At 38.5% G+C, this 18,267-nt stretch overlaps 1 protein-coding gene across 1 annotated transcript in view; it reads left to right on the top strand.

Annotated features, from left to right (window-relative positions):
- MED13L (mediator complex subunit 13L) overlaps positions 1 to 18,267 on the top strand; it is a 187,022-nt gene that overhangs the window by 130,444 nt on the left and 38,311 nt on the right. Inside the window, exons 5-14 of the mRNA XM_065646184.1 lie at positions 2,807 to 2,952; positions 4,235 to 4,429; positions 4,818 to 5,009; positions 9,597 to 9,759; positions 10,599 to 10,703; positions 12,868 to 13,596; positions 14,814 to 15,036; positions 15,878 to 15,983; positions 16,390 to 16,514; positions 17,895 to 17,994. Of these exons, the coding sequence (XP_065502256.1) occupies positions 2,807 to 2,952; positions 4,235 to 4,429; positions 4,818 to 5,009; positions 9,597 to 9,759; positions 10,599 to 10,703; positions 12,868 to 13,596; positions 14,814 to 15,036; positions 15,878 to 15,983; positions 16,390 to 16,514; positions 17,895 to 17,994 (2,084 nt within the window). The remainder of the gene's footprint in view (positions 1 to 2,806; positions 2,953 to 4,234; positions 4,430 to 4,817; positions 5,010 to 9,596; positions 9,760 to 10,598; positions 10,704 to 12,867; positions 13,597 to 14,813; positions 15,037 to 15,877; positions 15,984 to 16,389; positions 16,515 to 17,894; positions 17,995 to 18,267) is intronic.

Here is an 18,267-nt window from a genome sequence, read left to right as displayed (position 1 = left end):
AACAAAATCAATCTGAACATAGTGTTGAATGTCTTCAGAAACTCTAGTCTGATCTGCATTTTGTATTTAGCTTTTTGATGGTGCCTTTGTTAGCACAAAGAGTAGTAGATCTGTTAAAAAACTAGACGCTGATAAAACACTGTTGGAAGACTCTAGTGAGGACCCAAACAATTTATTTGAGAGCTTTAGCCTGAAGTATGTAGGTCTTGATGTAGACCGTAGAGCTATAGCTAAGTGATTATTAAAAGTAAAGCATCAGTGCACCGTCTGCTTCTTAGCTTAGTAAGTTTTCTTCTACTTGAATTTTATTCAGAGATCTGTCTCACATTTGTAGTGAGGATGATTTCTGCAGCTTGGTATTTAAGGAATTGTGTGAAATGTACTAAAGACAGGAATGTTGGGAGGCTGGGGTGTACATGCCTGAGTGGAATACATCACAGGGTGCACTGACGCTAGTTTCTTGAAATAAAATTCCTATTTGCTACTAAAGTAAATCTACCAAAAGCTTATTAGGCATATAGGAAGTCCCCAGGCTTTGATCCTCATTATTTTTTGGGTCTTGAAAGCTGAGCTTATAGCAATGACTTTGGCACCAGAGGGAGCGCCGGATTTATGGAACTGTTTCTTGTGTTGTGAAGCGCTGTCGGGCAGCGCGGTGGGCAGGGAGCAGAACCAGCGTCCCGCCGGCCGAGCGCTGCTGGCGCAGAGCCCTCCGGACCTCCCCCGAGGGTGGGGTAGCCCTGGGCTGCAGAAAAGGAATTCCTGGGGACTGAGACTTGTTGGTTCTCTTTCTAGAGCTGAGCGGGATGTACTTTGGATCCAGCGCTAGAAATGATCCTTCTTTCAGTAATGAAGTATTTATTGCTGGTCAGGAGTAGCAATATTGATTACTGTTATTCTTTTATCTGTCATGTTTGCAGGAAAGTAAAGTGGGCTAATACTGTATTTGTGTATCTCTTTTCCTGTAATTAGTTGTATACAGTCCAAGGCTATTTAATTTTCTGAACTTAATGATTAATTTTGACATTAGCAGATTCTCAGTTGAGAGAGTTAGTGGCCTGCATTTGCATCTCTGCAAAAACAAATTAATCTTTTGTCTTTCACACTCTGATTTTGTCTATTTCTTATTCTGATGGTGTTTACGGATGGTGTGAATGTTGCATAAGATTGCACATGATTTGTTCATGCTGGACCACTTTGCAAGAGACTTGAAAGAGTCCCTGTGTGGCCCCAGAAGGCTATTTTTTTTTTCTTCAGTTCAATAGAAGACAAGCAAGACTTTCACAGGCAAACATCGTAGGAAGCTTGTGGATTCAGGAGGATTTCTGTGTAATGTCCTAAAGACGGGAGTTGAAAGTGCCTACTTTACAAATAGCTTTGCTCTTTGCTTTAGAAAGGCTGACCCGCTGCGTGCTGAACTCTTTGCAGAGATTATCCCCACTTGATCTCAGACAGGATTTCTCATCTTTTCATTATTTATTGAGACCTTTTTTATATTAAGGACTATCATCCTATGTAAGGAAACCAATAGATTTTGATTAAATAGTTGGGCTTTGCTTTTATTTTTGTATTGTTTGTATGTACAGAAGTCTATTCTTCATTTTTTAATCTTTTTTTTTTTTTTTTTTTTTTTATAGCAACTGGTTTGTTTTTCTTCTTGAGGAAAGATAGCTGGATAGAAATACCTGGAATTTATGACCCATTTTGTCCCATGTCCCTATTTGCTCCCTTCCCCTTCCCACCCCTCATGTAAATTAATGATGAATTTCCTTCTGCAGCACTGATGAAAATTCTTTCTCTTGTGAAAATGGAAATCTAATAGAAACTTTTATTTCATGGAATTAAGTTATTGCTACAGAGCACTTCTAAATACAGGATCAAAGTTGTTTTATACAATGTTTAGAATCATTCAGAGATTTAGTGAGATTAAAACACCTTCCTACCCTAGACCATCGGTGTCTTTGTTTAAAAAGAGCCAACAGTAGCAGAGCAGTTGGTCGACTTAAACACTGACATGGAATTGCCGTAGTTGCTTGTGTTATTTCTTTTTGGCGAAGGCAGTTAAGAGCCATCTTTAAAATACTGGTTATGGTACGGCTGGCCCTGTGCCAAAGCCAACAGCTATAAAACTATGTGCAGCCATTGTACTGGACAGAAAAATTACTGCATTGTTACCACTTCAGCCCTGTAAAATTTTAGTTGATTAAAATGATGATAAAAAGCGTGAAATTGGTTTTGTTTTCTTTCCTTGTGGCTTTGTGGCATGGAATATTTAAGCATATAGTTAGCTATGATGGGAGGTCATTCTGTGGGTAGAATAAAGCGGGAACATTTTAAATACTGTTTGTTTCAAATTATGTTTAATCGTCAGTAGCAAATCCATTGTTCATCTTAGACCATTGTCAACTTTTTGTAATATTCATGTGCTTTTATTTTCTTTAGTGGAGGCTCTCGTGAGTTGTAAGACAAACATTTTTCCTATTCCTTTTCAGCCAGAACCTGTTGCAGAGTGAATTCTGAAGAATTTCTGAAGACCCCTATTTTTACTACTTAAGTTCTGGTTGAAATGCTATTTGTTTGTAATGATCTTACTAATTGAAACAAATAGGAAAACAAAGAGTTCCCAAAATTGGCAAATAGTTATTTAGTGACAGGTCATTCTGTTGTGTGTGGTTATCAGTCAGTGAACCCTGCTCAGTGACCACAAGCGCCAAAGCAGAGGAGTCAGGCTGTGGAATCGCTAACTCCTGCGAGTTCATTAACATGCTAATAAATCCATTTCTCGTTTGCCTCTCCCCTCCTCCAGCGAACACTTGTCATGTGCCTTCACATTCTTTCTTCACGGGGAGAGCAATGTGTGCACCAGCGTGGAGATCGCTCAGCACCAGCCCATCTACCTGATCACCGAAGAGCACATCCACATGGCCCAGTCCTCGCCCTCACCCTTCCAAGGTACGGCAGCACCGTTCGCAATTCGGTGCACGTCGCCTCGCTTCTGGGCGGCAGCGGCTTCAGGGGTAACTCTTCAAATGAGTTCAGTGTGCACCTAAGGGAGAATGTTGTCAGGACTTCAACACTAGAGCCAGCCAGAAATGGCGTGGGAATTTTCCAGAGCTTTCTATTCATTAATGTTGTTTTTAAAGCTACATTCGTATAGGAAATAAGACAAAGAAATTGGTATTTTTTGTTTAAAAAGACTTATTATTTATGAAAATGCACTGATTTAATTTTCTACCACAGCGTAGAGGTCAGTGGGTTCAAATCTGTAACTTCAATGCTACATAAATACTAAGATTATGTAATTTGGGAGTACTTTTCATTCATAGATTGTCAACTTTTTTTGGAAAATGTATCAGAAAGAATGAAAAGCTTAAAATATCTGAGACTCTTTGTTGGCCAGTATAAGGAATTAGGGTTTTACACAATTAAATTAACGCTGTATTAAATTCATGATGCGATTGTGGTGCAGTGCTTTACGTGAAAAAAATTTAAGAATATTTAAATCATTGAATTATACTGGCTTTACTACAGTCTGAAATTGTAATTTCAAAGCAAGTAAAGCAAGAAATCTTTATAAATTAAACATACAGTAGAGAAACACCCAGAGGCTTCTAAAATGAGCTTTTATAGAGAAGCTTTATTGGAAAAACATTTTGTTTCTAAATGTAAAGTTTTGACAGAGGCTCAGATACTTAAATCATAGAAGGTTTTATTTCAGTGAGCTAAATTCATGACTCTCTCAAATAAGACTAAAAGCAATATTAAGTCTGAGTGGAAATACCTGTTGTTGAGCAACTAATCCTCCTTATTTGTCATTACTGTAGTCTTCATATATTATCATCTCTGTCCTTTTTAATGCCAAAAAGTCTCCAGTCCCACATGTTCCTGGTGAAAACCCTATTGTTGAATATCTGTCCTCTTCTACTTCCATGTATGGTCATCCATTTGCCATAGTGCTGTTTCAGTATGCTTCGATTAGTTCATTGTGGAAATTATTAAACTAAACTCCAAAAAGGTCCGTTTTTAGGTTAATAAGGACGGCTGCACAGGAAGCTAGTGCTGGATAACGTAGTTTTAAATTCCCACCCTTACCTGACTTGGCAGTAGCTTTGCCCTGAAGACAGATCCATAAATCAGCGTGTGACTGGAGCGGTGACTCTCTGGAGGGGCAGAGAGTGGTGGATACACAGTCCAAATATCCACACTGTAGGGCCTGTTGTTTCTTACTTTGCAGTTCTGGTGAGTCCTTATGGTTTAAATGGTACACTCACGGGCCAGTCATACAAGATGTCAGACCCAGCAACTCGTAAATTGATGGAGGAATGGCAGTATTTTTACCCTATGGTGCTAAAGAAAAAAGAAGGCATGAAAGAGGAAGAAGAGTTGGGATATGACAACGATTTCCCCGTGGCAGTTGAAGTCATTGTTGGTGAGTTTCAGTATTCTGCCTGAAGGATTTTTTCCCTCTACACGATTTAAAAAAAAAAAAAAAAAATCTAATTAATCAGAAGCAGCCATTATAATTTTCCTATCTTCTCTTGTAGCTCTCTTGACACTGGACCATCTGACTAGTTATCTTGCCTCAAGCTTCTGTACTCCCTGTATCCCACACGCTATTATTCACAGTGTCAAGCTACTTGTTTCAGCTCTGCGCTGGTTGTAGAGGGTTAGATGTATATTAGTATGTGAAATTTCTTAGCTCTTTATGTTCAGATAATAAGTTTTGTCTAATTGACATTGAAAACAAGTTGAAGTAGCTAGGACTGCTGAATATTCTCAGGTATATTTAAGGCTTTTGTTTTTCCGTTTCTTTGTAGGCGGTGTAAGGATGGTATATCCTTCAGCCTTTGTTCTCATCTCCCAGAGTGACATCCCCATGTCCCAGAATGCTGCCAATACTGGAGGCCATATAAATGTGGGACAGCAGGGGCTTGGAAGCGTGAAAGATCCTGCCAGTACCTGTGGGATGCCACTCACTCCACCCACTTCTCCAGAGCAGACCGTTCTGGGTAAGCAACACACTTAGGAGGCTGGAGTCAGTCTTTTCATTTTTGCGTAGCTCATGATAAGTGAGGATAAGTCTGTGAGCAGCAGCACGTTAAAGACAGGCAATAGACTGAAAGTTAGGAGAGGCCTTTTTCTGTAGGTTGATGGTAAAGGAAAAGCAGTGTTTTAAATGCACACATCTTAAAACATGGTGAATTCAGTTAAGCTGCTTTTTCTATAACTGAATTATCTTTGTGCAGTAGTGCAAATACCTGAGAGACTACATACTCACAGTGGTTTAGACAGATTTTGCCAGTGTTTATGAAGCGTTGGGTATCTTGTGTTGGGATGGGACGAGGGTATTGATTCATTGTGGTATGAGAATACAGTGAAGATGCAAGAGTATTTAGCTCTTTTTGTAAAGACCTAGAAATACAACACTTAACTAAGTATTCACATTGCTTTAATAAAAATTTGCAAATGCTAGCTACTCTCTTTGCCCAACACAGTTGGATTTTAATTAAGGGCCATTCAAAAGAAATGCATAAGTCTGGAAATGTTAAGAAGGATCTGGGCTGCTCAAATGAGGTATGACATAAGCTTGTGTCATATGCCGATGGCAAATGGAGCGCTGCATAGTATTTACAAGTGAGTTGTGTGTTTCGTGTGGATAGAGTATGCCCCTTTCAAGTATTTGGATCCATAGGAGTTTTAATCTCAGAAGCCATCCAAATGCTTGGTATGTGGGGTACTAGATCCTTAATATCTGGCTTCATTGAAATGAATATGTATATCCTGGTGCTCCTCAGAAGTGAAAATAAATATCTATAACCTGTCATCATATGAAATACGAACGAGACCTTAAGATTAGTTGCTGTCAGTGTGGTTATGCTGTAACAAATTCAGGGCTGCAGTTTCAAATGAGAACTAAGGAACAGAGGAATCAAATGTCTGTTTAAGTCCAAACTTCTAAAATTTAAAAAAAAAAAGTCCTATATTGAAAAAATAAATTCAGTTTCATTTTTTTCTCAAAAAATGTTTAGAAGACATGTTTATAAATAGTTATTTTATTTCTGTGTAGATTGTCTTCTGAACCTCCTCTTTAGAGACTTGCCAGTTACTAGCAGAATTACAAGATAGTTGAGGTTGGAAGGGACCTCCGGAGATTGTCTCATCCAACCCTTCTGCTCAAAGCAGGGTCAGGTAGAGCAGGTTGCTCAGGACATTGTCCAGTCAAGTTTTGAGTATCTCCAAGGATAGAGACTCCACAGCCTCTCTGGGAATGCGTTCCAATGGCTGACCTTTGCATTAAAAAGTTCTTTCTTTTGTTCAAATGGATTTTCCTGTATTTCAGTGTATATGCATCACCTCTTATCCTTTCGCTTGATGCCACTGGTAATATCCCCTTTATTCTCACTGTCAAGTATTTGTATACACTCATAGGATTCCTCCCCCAGCTTTCTGAACCTCTCCTTGTAACCTTTATTAATAATAATTTCACAAGCACTGGCATGTTTTATGCCTTACGAATTACTGTTATTTGCAAGTGACTTCTCAGTTCACAGAAGATTCACTGCCTTGAGTCACATTGGCAAAATCATTAAGAGACCACTGGGCAACCTTCCTCTGATTGAACTCGTTGATTAGTGCTTACCAATTTTCACAAAGGAACAAAATGTCAAAGACATGAAGGTCCTACAAGTTTCTGTGAGACTATGTGGCCAGATGGGGATAAAGAATCCTTGTTATACCCTCACCGAGGTCTCAGGATCTACCAGGCTGGCTTAGGGTTTATTACATAGTTCTGTCACATCAAGAGGGTCAATCTTGATGCAAAGCCAAAGAAAATGGATCATCGTTGGCTTCATTGTCATGGAAGCACTCATCTGGATTCTCTTGTCCATGAACAGTGCTTCTATATTTTAGACAATCGAAGTATTTACTATTTACTGCTAATAATATAGAATGTGAGTTTTAAATTGCCTTTGTCAAGGCAACTGATAGTTGAAATAAGCAAAAAGCTTATTAGTAACTAATGGAAGCAATACAATCGCCTTCTAAATAACAATCTCTATGGAGTATTTATGCATATTTAAATGCGCTATTGTATTTTTAATTTTTTCAGATCCCTGATAAACTTGTACAACATCACAAGGTGATTCTGTTTTGGAATATTTATAAACTATTAATATATAAAAGTGTTCCTATTGTCCGATCTGGCAGTCACAGTTTCTGTTTGATCTCTGCTGTTGTTTGAGGGCAATATGAAATTGTATCAGAGGGGTGCCTCTCCAGTGAACAATGAAAGGTTTCCTTTATATTATATCATACATGATTTTAAAGGACCTTGAAAAGTTGGAGAAATGGATTGGGAAAACATGTCATGCAGTTCAGAATCAGTAAATGGGATACATAAATGGGATTAGTCCAGGGACACATGAGTAATATGTCAGTTCTGCCCCATGTTAGTAGAAATGTGGTTGTAGTACCATGTCCAGTTTTGAACACTTAAAGATGTGGACAAATTGGACGGAGTCCAGAAAAGTGCAGTGAGAATGATTGTAGATTTTTCCAAACAGGACCTACAGGAAAAGATGGAAAGAATTGAGGTTGTTTAGTCTAGAGAAGAGAAATTTGAAGGAGAGACAGTGTAACAGTCTTCAGAGACATAAAAGGAAAAAAAGTATAATATTTTCTCTGCAACCAATATGTGATGAACATAAACTGGAACAAAGCAAAACTAACTTAAAGATGAGGAAAAACTTTTTCTGAGCAAGGATATTGAAGTGTTAGAATAAACTGGCTGGTGGGAAGCTACAGAACTCCCATTAGCAGAGAGTTGGGTGAGTTGATGGGTTTTTTGGGGATGTTTGTTGGATGTTTGTTAAGAACAGATGAGTCAAATATGTTGATCCAGCTGTGAAGCAGGGGCTGGAGTAGATGATCTCGTCAGGTCTCTTTCAACCATATATTCCATGATTGTGTCTTAAGTGTGTAACGAAAGAAACTGCAGCTGAAACTAGGGAATAGCATTTTTCATGTATAGAAACAGTCAGGACTGTAGGGATTGTGAAGTGACCTCTGAGTGCCTGGCTGCGTCCTCCAGTATTTACATCATTATATGATATAGGAATTCGCGTGTCTTCCAGTATTTTGTGAGTGATTTTCATGGATGAAAATTAGTGTCAGGTGTATGAGAACAAAATGGTTTTGCCTACTGCAAAGTTCTGTTTCATGTTATGCCACATATTGCTGTACTGTATACTATAAAAACATTACAGAATTTTGGAAAACAATAATTAGTGCACTTAAGTGTAACTTGAAAGCTCTGATAGCTCCTTGGGTATCCTCTCATAGCTCTTATCCTTCCGTTTCCATCATGAAGGAAGGTCTAACTGGAGAAAAAAATATATTAAAACATGAAGAATCAAAGAAGATACGGTGTTAGGCTGCTTGCACGCAATTCTAAAAGTTGTATTTTGAAAGTCACCTAACAGAAAGCAGCAGGATTACCTTGTTAGATGCAGTGATGTATAGCAATGAGTCCTTTCAGTGGTTCATTCTTAAGGCTTCTTAAATTGCGTCAGGCAGCAGGATGAAGTGTTCTGTACGCTGATTTGACCTTGTTAAAATGCGGCATATCCTTACTTACTATTCCATCCAGAGCACAGAGCGGTGTTACTCACTCGCCAGGCCAAATGAACCTAAGGCTCCCTCTACTGTTGGAGTTTGTGCTTGTAAAGATGATGGAGAGATTTCAGTTAATCTAAAACAAAAGCATATTTCATAGTAGAAGAAGAAACATCTGCTTATACAATAGCTGTTAAGGTTTATGCATCACAGATAGAAAGAAATGAAGTGCAGAATGTAAATCAGAGTTTCCAGACTATTAACATGTTGAAGTACAATCTTCCTTTCTTATCTCTTTGATAATCATGGTATTACTGAGAACCTCACATATTATGTTAATAGTATATACTCAGGATCAGCTGTAGTAGAATACATCTTCAACTGTAAGATTTTACTCAAGTAAGTTTTGATTCTGATATTTCAATTCAAGCATATGATAAAGACATAGCATCACACTAATCCATTCATCTCTTCAGTGAGGTTTTATCTTGAGTATAAAGAATGGATGCTTGCTTTGAAATAGTCTACGTAAATTATTAGTTTTCTTAACAGATGCTTTTAGAACCATCCATATTGTAATAAATTTAGTCTTTAAAGCAACTCACCAAAGACTCTAAATTCCAGGATGATTGGGAAGAACCTCTATCTGCACTATTTCTTAGTGATTCAATACAAGGCTGTGGGGGCTATCAAAACTACCTCCATTTAAGCGGCAGAGTATATTAGGTGAGAGGCATGAGTTGCATGACTATTGCACATGTACCTGGTAAAACCTAGTGTCATTTTTGTTACCCCAAAGGCAAGTTTTGCTTTGAAATGTAGTTTAGTCAGTCTTTTGTAATGATGCTTTAAGCTTTTTCTAGTGAGTGTGAACATCTGTGTAGCCAGCAGACTTATAAGAGGGAAAATCTTCTCAGGGAAAAGTATCAAATGTGGATATTAAGAACCATTATAACATTAATGCTTAATTTCTATTGCAGGAGAAAGTGGATGCTCTCAGAGCAGTATCAGCCATTCAGCTCTACAGGAGGGGACAGTCAGTGTACACAGTCCAAAGAAATCCCGCAAGATTACTCCAAAAATACACAATCGTATGGTTCACCGTGTCTGGAAGGAATGCATTCTCAACAGGTCGCAGTCCAAGTAAGGCAGTAGTCCTCATGGTTTTGTTTATTAGTAACACGAAATATATAGTTAAAATTGCAATAATTTTGCCTTAGATAATGTTATTCCTCACAGAATTCTTTTGCCACTCATCAAAGCTAATGATACGGAACAGCATTATCAAAGAAAATTTGTTACTGTGTTCAGCTAAAAACTCCTAGCACTTAGCATTGTATTTGCAATTATGTATCTTAATTGTGACAGCCTCTGAGGTTACAAATCTCTAATATGTGCCTTCAGCTAGATGCTTTCAGATTTATTGATTGCAGTTTCCAGCTCCAGTTGCAGTTAATAGTCTGAAAGCTGGGTAGCTGAAGAACAGGTAGTATATATTTGATATTCAGAACTCTAAGGGTAATACTTATAAAGCATTACATTACATGCGTTGGACTAAAATTCTTATTGACAAAGATATGGTAAAGTCTACTTGTTAGTATCATAGGCCTTTATTATTGGAGATTTAAAGTATATTAATGGCATGATGTGCCCTGAAATTTTCATTTTTCACTATTTCCATGCAATTTCGTTGTTAGATAGAAGAAGGTCAGAAGAATTTCCAGATTCAGTTTAAATTGCTTACCCCTTGCTTCTTGTGCTCAAACTGCAGACAGAGCTCTCTGATGTAGACCTGGTACCATCCTCCTGCGTAAATCAAACTATAAATTTTAAGGAGTAGTAGAGAGAACTACTGTTAAATACACAATTCTGTTTCAAAGCTGAAGTAGAAGGAACGAACATATGTGACTTTATGCATATGCATTTTTAAAATTTTGTTTTGCAAGAGGTGATAACTACTAAAATAATTTTATCTTCTTCAGGAGGAATCAAGTGACAACTGCAAATTTGGAAGAGGAGGTTCCTAACAATACTGTTTCTTGGGATTTTGTGGATCCAGTCCAAAGAGTCAGTTGTTCTTGTTCCAGGTGAGCTTTGAAGAGAGTAAGCATTTGTCATACTGGGAGGGCCCAGTTTAATTCAGACAGGAGGACACTAACAAAAGGGACTTATGTTTTAGCTGAGAGGAAACTCTGATGTCAGAACTGTCATCATCACTCATATTCAGGTGATTAATATGGACCTCGTATTGTTGTCACTTGCAGTAGTGGACTTGAGTGGAAAAACGATCCTAGGGTAGAGAATGGGAACTGGAATCACTCAAACATTTGTCATTCGTAATGAACCCCTGATTATTTGTTGCTTGTATGTATATACGCAAGAATGCGATACAGGTACACGTTTTGTCAGGATGCCAAGTGTTTCCTATGGAAAACTGAGGTCCAACCTTGCCTGGAAAGCACAAGGAACCAATAGTGGGCAACGGAAACCCGAACCTATGGAAAGGTTCAGCTGCATTTGCGATTTCACAGTCTCTTACCACCTCCAGTGACAACTGCATCGTGCTGGAGTTAGTAAACACAGCAACTGGGAAATTAAAATATCATCCTTAAAATGCAGGTTGTACCTGATTTCAAACAGCAATAAAATTTTTCTATGTAACTGCAGAAACTGGACATTTACTGTCATATAGATATTGGTTTAGTCATTACTGTGCCCGTTCTGTTTTGTATAAATGAGAGCATAAATATCAAGACATGATCTTAAATATGGAGTCTCAAAAGCTTGTCTGGTACTTGGTATCAAATTCGGCCTCTGTAGGCCTGACTTTGTGTGTTGAACATCAGACTGCCAAAAAAAATTTTCTGTGGTCTGTTAAAATTGAATGACAGAGGATTAAATCAATGCAACGTTACAAGAAAATGCTTAAGGCAAATCTTCAGTTACTGGGGCACTGGCTCCACATTCTGGGTGCTTGCAGCTAAAGACCATCTGCTGTGGCAGAGAATTTGCAACGTCCCGATAACAGCAAAGCCCACAAAGCAAGCCAGGGCAATGTCACACAGTGTGGATGGTTACAGGAGCAAGATGTGGCAAGTACACGAAGTTGTATTTGTAGTATTTGACAGCCACCGTGTACTATAAAACTTGGATGTTTTCATAGCTAAGTCATAAAAGCAGAACTGGTTTTCTTCAATCTAGTCATCCACTTTACTTGCAGTAAGGTAGTTTATCTTTGTAAGAAGCATATTATGTTTTGTTGCTGTCCTAGGTATTATGGTTTATAAACAAAATAGGGATGGAGTAATCTATTTTGAAAAGGTATTTAACTTGAAACAGATGTAAATATTAAGCACAACAATCAATTCGTGCTTAGCTTAAATTAAAAAACCACACAAAAACTGACAAACAAACAACTAAACAAAAAATTCCAAACAACAAAAATGGCCAATAAAAATATGAACATTTAGATGGGCCTGTTGTAACATCCCTGGGGACCATCAGCTGTATGATGAAAATACTGTTCGGCACTACCTGAAATACTGAAATTCAGTCCTGTGCTTCCTAGTCTCGAAGATCCTAGATGTAAATTGAAAAAAGCCATATTAAAAAATGAAGCAAGTAATAAGTTTGTATGTTATTGCATTTTTAAAATATTTTAAAATATTCATGCTTGCTTCATCAGTTGGTAGTTGCCTTTTTTTTTTTTTTTCCCCCCCCCTAGGGTTGTGCTTGCTTTTCCTTACCTGATATGGAGGAGGAAAATGCCATGAAAGCATCCTGCCATGTATTGCATCTGTGAACATAACTAAACCAGTTCAGAGCTGTATCTTTTGTAACAGATGCTTGAGAGTGTGTGAGAGTAGTGGCATAGTTCCAGTCATTTTATTTGAAGATCTTTCTTCAGGGTAAAGAAAACAACAGTAGCTTACATTTTTTTGTTACATTACCTTCCATCTGAGCAGTACTAAGCTCATATAAACACTGAATCTTTCCTTTGAATGCTATTTTCCAGAGACTGTCATTATCCATTTTATAGATCAGAGGAACTGCAGCTGAGTTGGCTTGAGCGACCTGGCCCAGATTATGTGGCCATTCCAGAATCTGTTAAAAGATCAGGAATAGACATAGGATTTCTCAATGCTGTTCTTCGGGTGTTGCTTTTTTTTTTTTTTTTTTTTTTTCCTTCCCCCCATTAGATCAGATAACTGTATAAACCATGCAGTGACTTGTTTCTGTCTCTGCTTTCAGGCACAAGGTTTTCAAACAGCGTTGTGCTGCTGGCTCCAGCCGTCCCCCGACAATAAATCAGCCAGGATTCAGCGTGGGAACATCATCTTCTTCATCATTGCCACCTCCCGCCTCTTCAAAGCACAAAACAACAGAGAGACAGGAAAAAGGAGATAAACTGCAAAAAAGGCCTCTGATGCCATTTCACCATCGGCCCTCTGTCACTGAAGAGCTGTGCATGGAGCAGGACACATCAGGGCAGAAACTGGGCTTAGCAGGAATGGAGCCCTCTTTAGAAGTCCCAAATTCCAGAAAATATGAGAAGCCTCTATCTATACCTGCTAGAAATCCAAGCAAGCAAATGAATATGAATCCTATGGATTCACCCCGTTCCCCTACGTCCCCTCTGCCTCCCACCCTGAGCCCCCAGCCGAGAGGTCAGGAAGGAGAGAACCTGGACCCGCCTTCCGTAGCGGTGAACCCAGCGCTCTACGGCAGTGGGCTGGAGCTGCAGCCCTTGCCCAGCCTGGACGAGAGGACAGTCCTTGTTGGCCAGAGGTTACCTCTGATGGCAGAGGTCAGCGAGACAGCCTTGTACTGCGGGATCACTCACAACAGTGAGTCACGGGATATCTGGAGGGCCTATAGCGTCCCCTTAAGTGATGATCCGGAGTTCAGGCCACCAGCTCTTCCGTGTGAGAGATACGACGCCAAGATGGAAATGACCTCGGACAGCAGCGCACTGAAAAGGTAAGAGTGCAAATGGATCTGAGCGGTGGTTTTATTAAATTATAAGCATGACCAAACTGTGCTTTCAGTTGAAACTGAAACAAGTAGAAGGCTTCACTGTAACATTGAAGGAGATGCATGCTGGAGATAACGTTAAATACTTCAATAGAAATGTCCCGTCATAGTATGCTTTATTTTTTTCATACCTGGCTTTCTGTACGACATTAGGAACTGATAAATCTCTGTAAGCTGTATCACAGTAATTTGAGCAAATGTAAGAGTTTTATTAAGCTTATGTCTTTTGATCGTTTAAAAAAAGAAAATCCGTGTTTAGTTATGCGACCTCCCAGCTACATAAATGCTTGGTTTTGAGTGAAATTCTGTTTATGGCACTGTAGAGGCCCTTCGTTGTGGTTTGTCCAATTGCGTGGGTTTAAAATTGCGCTGTACCATGCTTTCTGTAAGTAGTAGCTGATACTATATTATGAAATAATACTGCTCTTTTGTAAGCCCGCTGTCAGATCTTTGAAACTGATAGAAGCTTTACCATTAACTTGAGTCTCAAAACGCTAACAGTCTCTCTGGTCTGTGCACGGAATAATTTCTTATAAATGTTACTTTAGAAAAATTATGGTCATAACATACAGCATGGTCTTCCTCAGTGGGGAACATGAACTACCTACATTTTAAGGAATTTTTAGCTCTTTCTTCATCTTTAAAAACATGGATTTTCTCTTATACAAATATATACATTTATTTATTTATAGCTCTAGCATGAGAATTTGAATTAATTTTATGCCAGCCTAAAAATTACTTTGGCATTGTGACACTGCATAGAAAAAAATGTACCAAAGAGAGTAGTTAATGTAAATGTATAAGCTAAAATTGAGGAAGAATTTTTGAGTTATTACAACATTAATTTGGGTAATTACAATGGAGTTTGCTAGGCTGAAAAGGTTATGTGTACTTCAAAGTGGTTTTACTTATGTGGTGACAAGATTAATTATTTTTTCATTGTCCCAAATAAGTTCTTAATACAGTAAGATGTTTAATACTAAATGTAGGCAAATGCATCCTTTATTTGAGGAAAAAATATATTTCTGCTAGATCAAGGGGGATGGAGACATGGGCTAGACTTGTGTGTGACAGGTACAGGTCTTAAGAGCTCTTATTTTTCTTTGCTATAAAAGAATGTTTGTTTTGTTTCGTGATGGCTTTATGTTTATTTTTACTTTCAGGCTCTTAGCACAACCTAATAAACGGTTTAAAATTTTGAGAGAGCAGAAACCAGTGCAGACACTGAACTACCTTGACTCCTTGCCTCTAATCCAACCACCTGGAGAAGGCTTGGGAGATGCCAGTGATCCTTACACTTTCGAAGATGGTGATATCAAGTACAGCTTCACTGGCAATAAAAAATGCAAACTTGGGGCTGAGAAAGATCCTTTGAAAAAGAACAAGGTAACATGTCCATCCAGAGTCTTTATCATTAATGTCCTTATTGCTCTACAGCTCTCAGGAAGACACAAGCCTGTTCCACAGGTCAAAATCAGAGAGATTTAGTATTTCTTTCCTGCACCAGATCACGAGAAGACAAACCTCATTTCATGCTAGTATTTTTGAACTGGTATTTGCTGGCATCCCTCCAAACCTGTTTGTATATGGAAACACTGCTGTTGCAAGGAATTCTTCCTGTTTAGATATATTCAGCTTGACCAGCAGCAGGTTCCAGATTTAAGCAAAGAAATAAAATATTTTGAGCCTTATATTTACTTGTAGAGATTAAAGAATTTGCTGGGCTCTTTTTTTTGTTGTTTTCTTTCTTTCTCTTTCTTGCTTCAGCTTGACATATCACCTCACTGCAAAGCTCAGAGCTTTCCAGCACAAGTTCATTTTTCTTCCCTTGGGCAAAATCAGTGTAGCCTTCGGCTGAGCTGATTTGTGCCAGGGACGCTATATTGGTTGGAACATTTCCTTAGAGGTGTTCTTCCATATGTAAAAGAAAACAATTTGATCACCATTCTTTGGTCATCACCTGCCTTGTGATGGAGAAATTGAGGTTGCTAATTATATATACTAGCTATCAAAGTTAACTGTTGTTTATAGAATCCTTTGTAAATCATACACAATGTTACTTCATGTTTTTTCTGATAGATAAACATCAGACAACTGTGTTCTTTTCCCTTCTTCTTATTTTTTTTCTTCCTTCTCAAAACATTGAATCCAGAGCCCTGAGTTTGGCTTGATGTAGGAAAACAGTTGTTCTTGCATAGCTTAAATTAATATCTGTATTTTTATATAGTCAGAAGATGGAATTGGTACCAAGGAAATCCCCACAACGGGTCATTCTACACCAGTTCCTGATGGAAAAGATGCCATGTCTATTTTCAGTTCTGCTCCTAAGACTGGTGAGAAAAAGCTCTTTAATTCGCTCTGCAAAGCAAAAATACTCAAAGCTGTACAATAAAATGCGAAAGGAAAAAACAGATACTGAACGTTTTACTGTAACATGAGAGCTCTAGACAGCTCCTGAGATGGAAAGAACTTGATTCTGCTTGTCCTTGTTATAACAACGTGATTTTTTTTTAGTATATTAAAGTTGAACAGTATCTGCTCTCATTCTTTCCTGATTGACCTTTGGTGCTTGCTTAAAAATGGACTGCAAGGCTATTTCTAGGCTACATCATTGAAAAGGGGCCTCAGTGATTTGTGCTTGTCCCCTGTTAAGAGTGAAAAGTAAAACTGAAAACAAGAGGTTTTGTGTTTCTTAAGTTTGCTTCCATTTTTCATGTATTTTCCGTTTCTTTTTGATAGATACCCGGCAAGACAATGCTGCAGGCCGAGCAGGCTCCGGTAGCCTCACCCAGGTGACAGATCTGGCTCCATCACTTCATGATCTAGATAACATCTTTGATAATTCAGATGAAGATGAGCTTGGTGTAAGTCTTCGTAGGAATGAGTGTTCTGTAGACTTGAAAAAGAGGAGGAGGAGGAGGATGGAATCCTAGTGGGGTTTATCCGTAGCGAATAGGAGAGTTTTGAGGTAGGCAGGCTTGGATTTAACTCAGAAGAGTTACTAGCAAAGAGAGGTATCCTTTCAGGGGATCCCTCTGAGAGAGAGATCACCACTGTGTGTAATTCAGAAGTATTAGGAGATCATTTAAGTAACATCAAACCTTGTGTTGTCGGATAGTTTTTCAGTCACGGGGGAACCTGTATACAACTGACTTGGTCATTGTGTAGACAGGCTATACGAATACTTCCATAGGCGAAGCAATGTAGTTGCTTTATAAATGCATTACATGTAGTTTCATGTCCTTAGCTTCTCTCAGCATTTTGTGTTTGTTTGGGAGTTACAGAAAAGGTCCTGGTTTCATTAACTGGTGATTTGTTCTTTTACCTTGTCTGAGAAGCTGCCCAAAGAAAAATAAATTCAACCTTACTGAATTTCAGTAATTCTCTGAAGCATGTTTCTTTCTATTCCTACAAGCAGTTTATTTCAGTGCAAAGAGGAATAGTTGCTGGATATCAGGAAATAAAAAGGAAAAGCAGTTTTACATCAATGACCAGGAAAAAAACCCCAGCAAAACACGTGGAAAGGCAAAGAGTTGAATAATTACTATTTTTAAGCTTAGTCTAATACAGCCATAATGATATGGAAGGTGATGCTAAACTGACTGATAGTAGATAATAGTATTTAAAAGTCTAATGTCTGCTTCTTGGCAGTACTTTCCAGTACACCAGTTTACTTACTACTTCTCCCTGTTCTATGGTTCTGTACCAACTGCCCTTAAGATGTCACGGTTACTGTGCAAATCTACGGGAGGGCTGTTCTGTCAAAATCAAAAATGAGCTTTTTCTGTGAAGCTGGCCTGGATAGACCTAATGTTCTTCCTGCCTTAAAACCTGTATGTGTTGACTTGTCCCCTCTGCTCTGTTTATGGCGTTCTCACTCTGAGTCATATTCTCATTATTATCTTAGAGTGGTCCAAGTAGAGTAGTCACATTAATTTCAAGCTTGATGTTTGCGATAACATTTTCAATGTAATTTGTGTGTATATAGATACATATGCTTATATGTATGTATCTATAGATATGAGGGAATGTACAGGCTCTTTTATTTTTTTGTTGTAGTGTTGACAGAGAAGAAAATCCAGATTCCTTGGTGGGCGGGGGGGCATGGGCAGAAGGGAGAGTAGCAAAGTACACTTTTTTCTTTCTTGTGCAATCTCATTCAGAGTTTTCAGAATTTTTAATAGCTTATGAATTCTAATTATCTTGTATATTTTTAATAAGGTATGTGTATATTCTTCTTTTAGGCTGTATCACCAGCTCTTCGGTCATCAAAAACGCCGGCTGTAGGGTCTGAGGAGCGCCCTGTGGGGAAGGATGGTAGAACAGCAGTACCTTACCCACCAAGTAAGTAGCAACAACTGAGGACCACTTGTTGACAGTGAAAATCTCCTTATAGGTACCATGCTGCCTTTATGTAGGAGGCTTGTAGTGTCACTTTTTCAGGACTAAGAGGTGTAGGGTACTGCTTCCGTTCTGTAATTACCAGATGCCAATATTAAAAGAAGGTAAGCAGATTTTAATGACAACAGTGGATGGTAATATAGACATACATTTTAATGTGCCTACTGAGATTGGAGGTGCTCTTCTTTTGACATTATTGTCTTAGATTGGAAGTAG

The sequence above is a fragment of the Caloenas nicobarica genome, chromosome 16 (assembly GCF_036013445.1).
Source record: "Caloenas nicobarica isolate bCalNic1 chromosome 16, bCalNic1.hap1, whole genome shotgun sequence".
Taxonomy (NCBI): domain Eukaryota; kingdom Metazoa; phylum Chordata; class Aves; order Columbiformes; family Columbidae; genus Caloenas; species Caloenas nicobarica.
The sequence above is the reverse complement of the archived record's forward strand: the minus strand, read 5'-3'. Positions and strand labels throughout refer to the sequence as shown.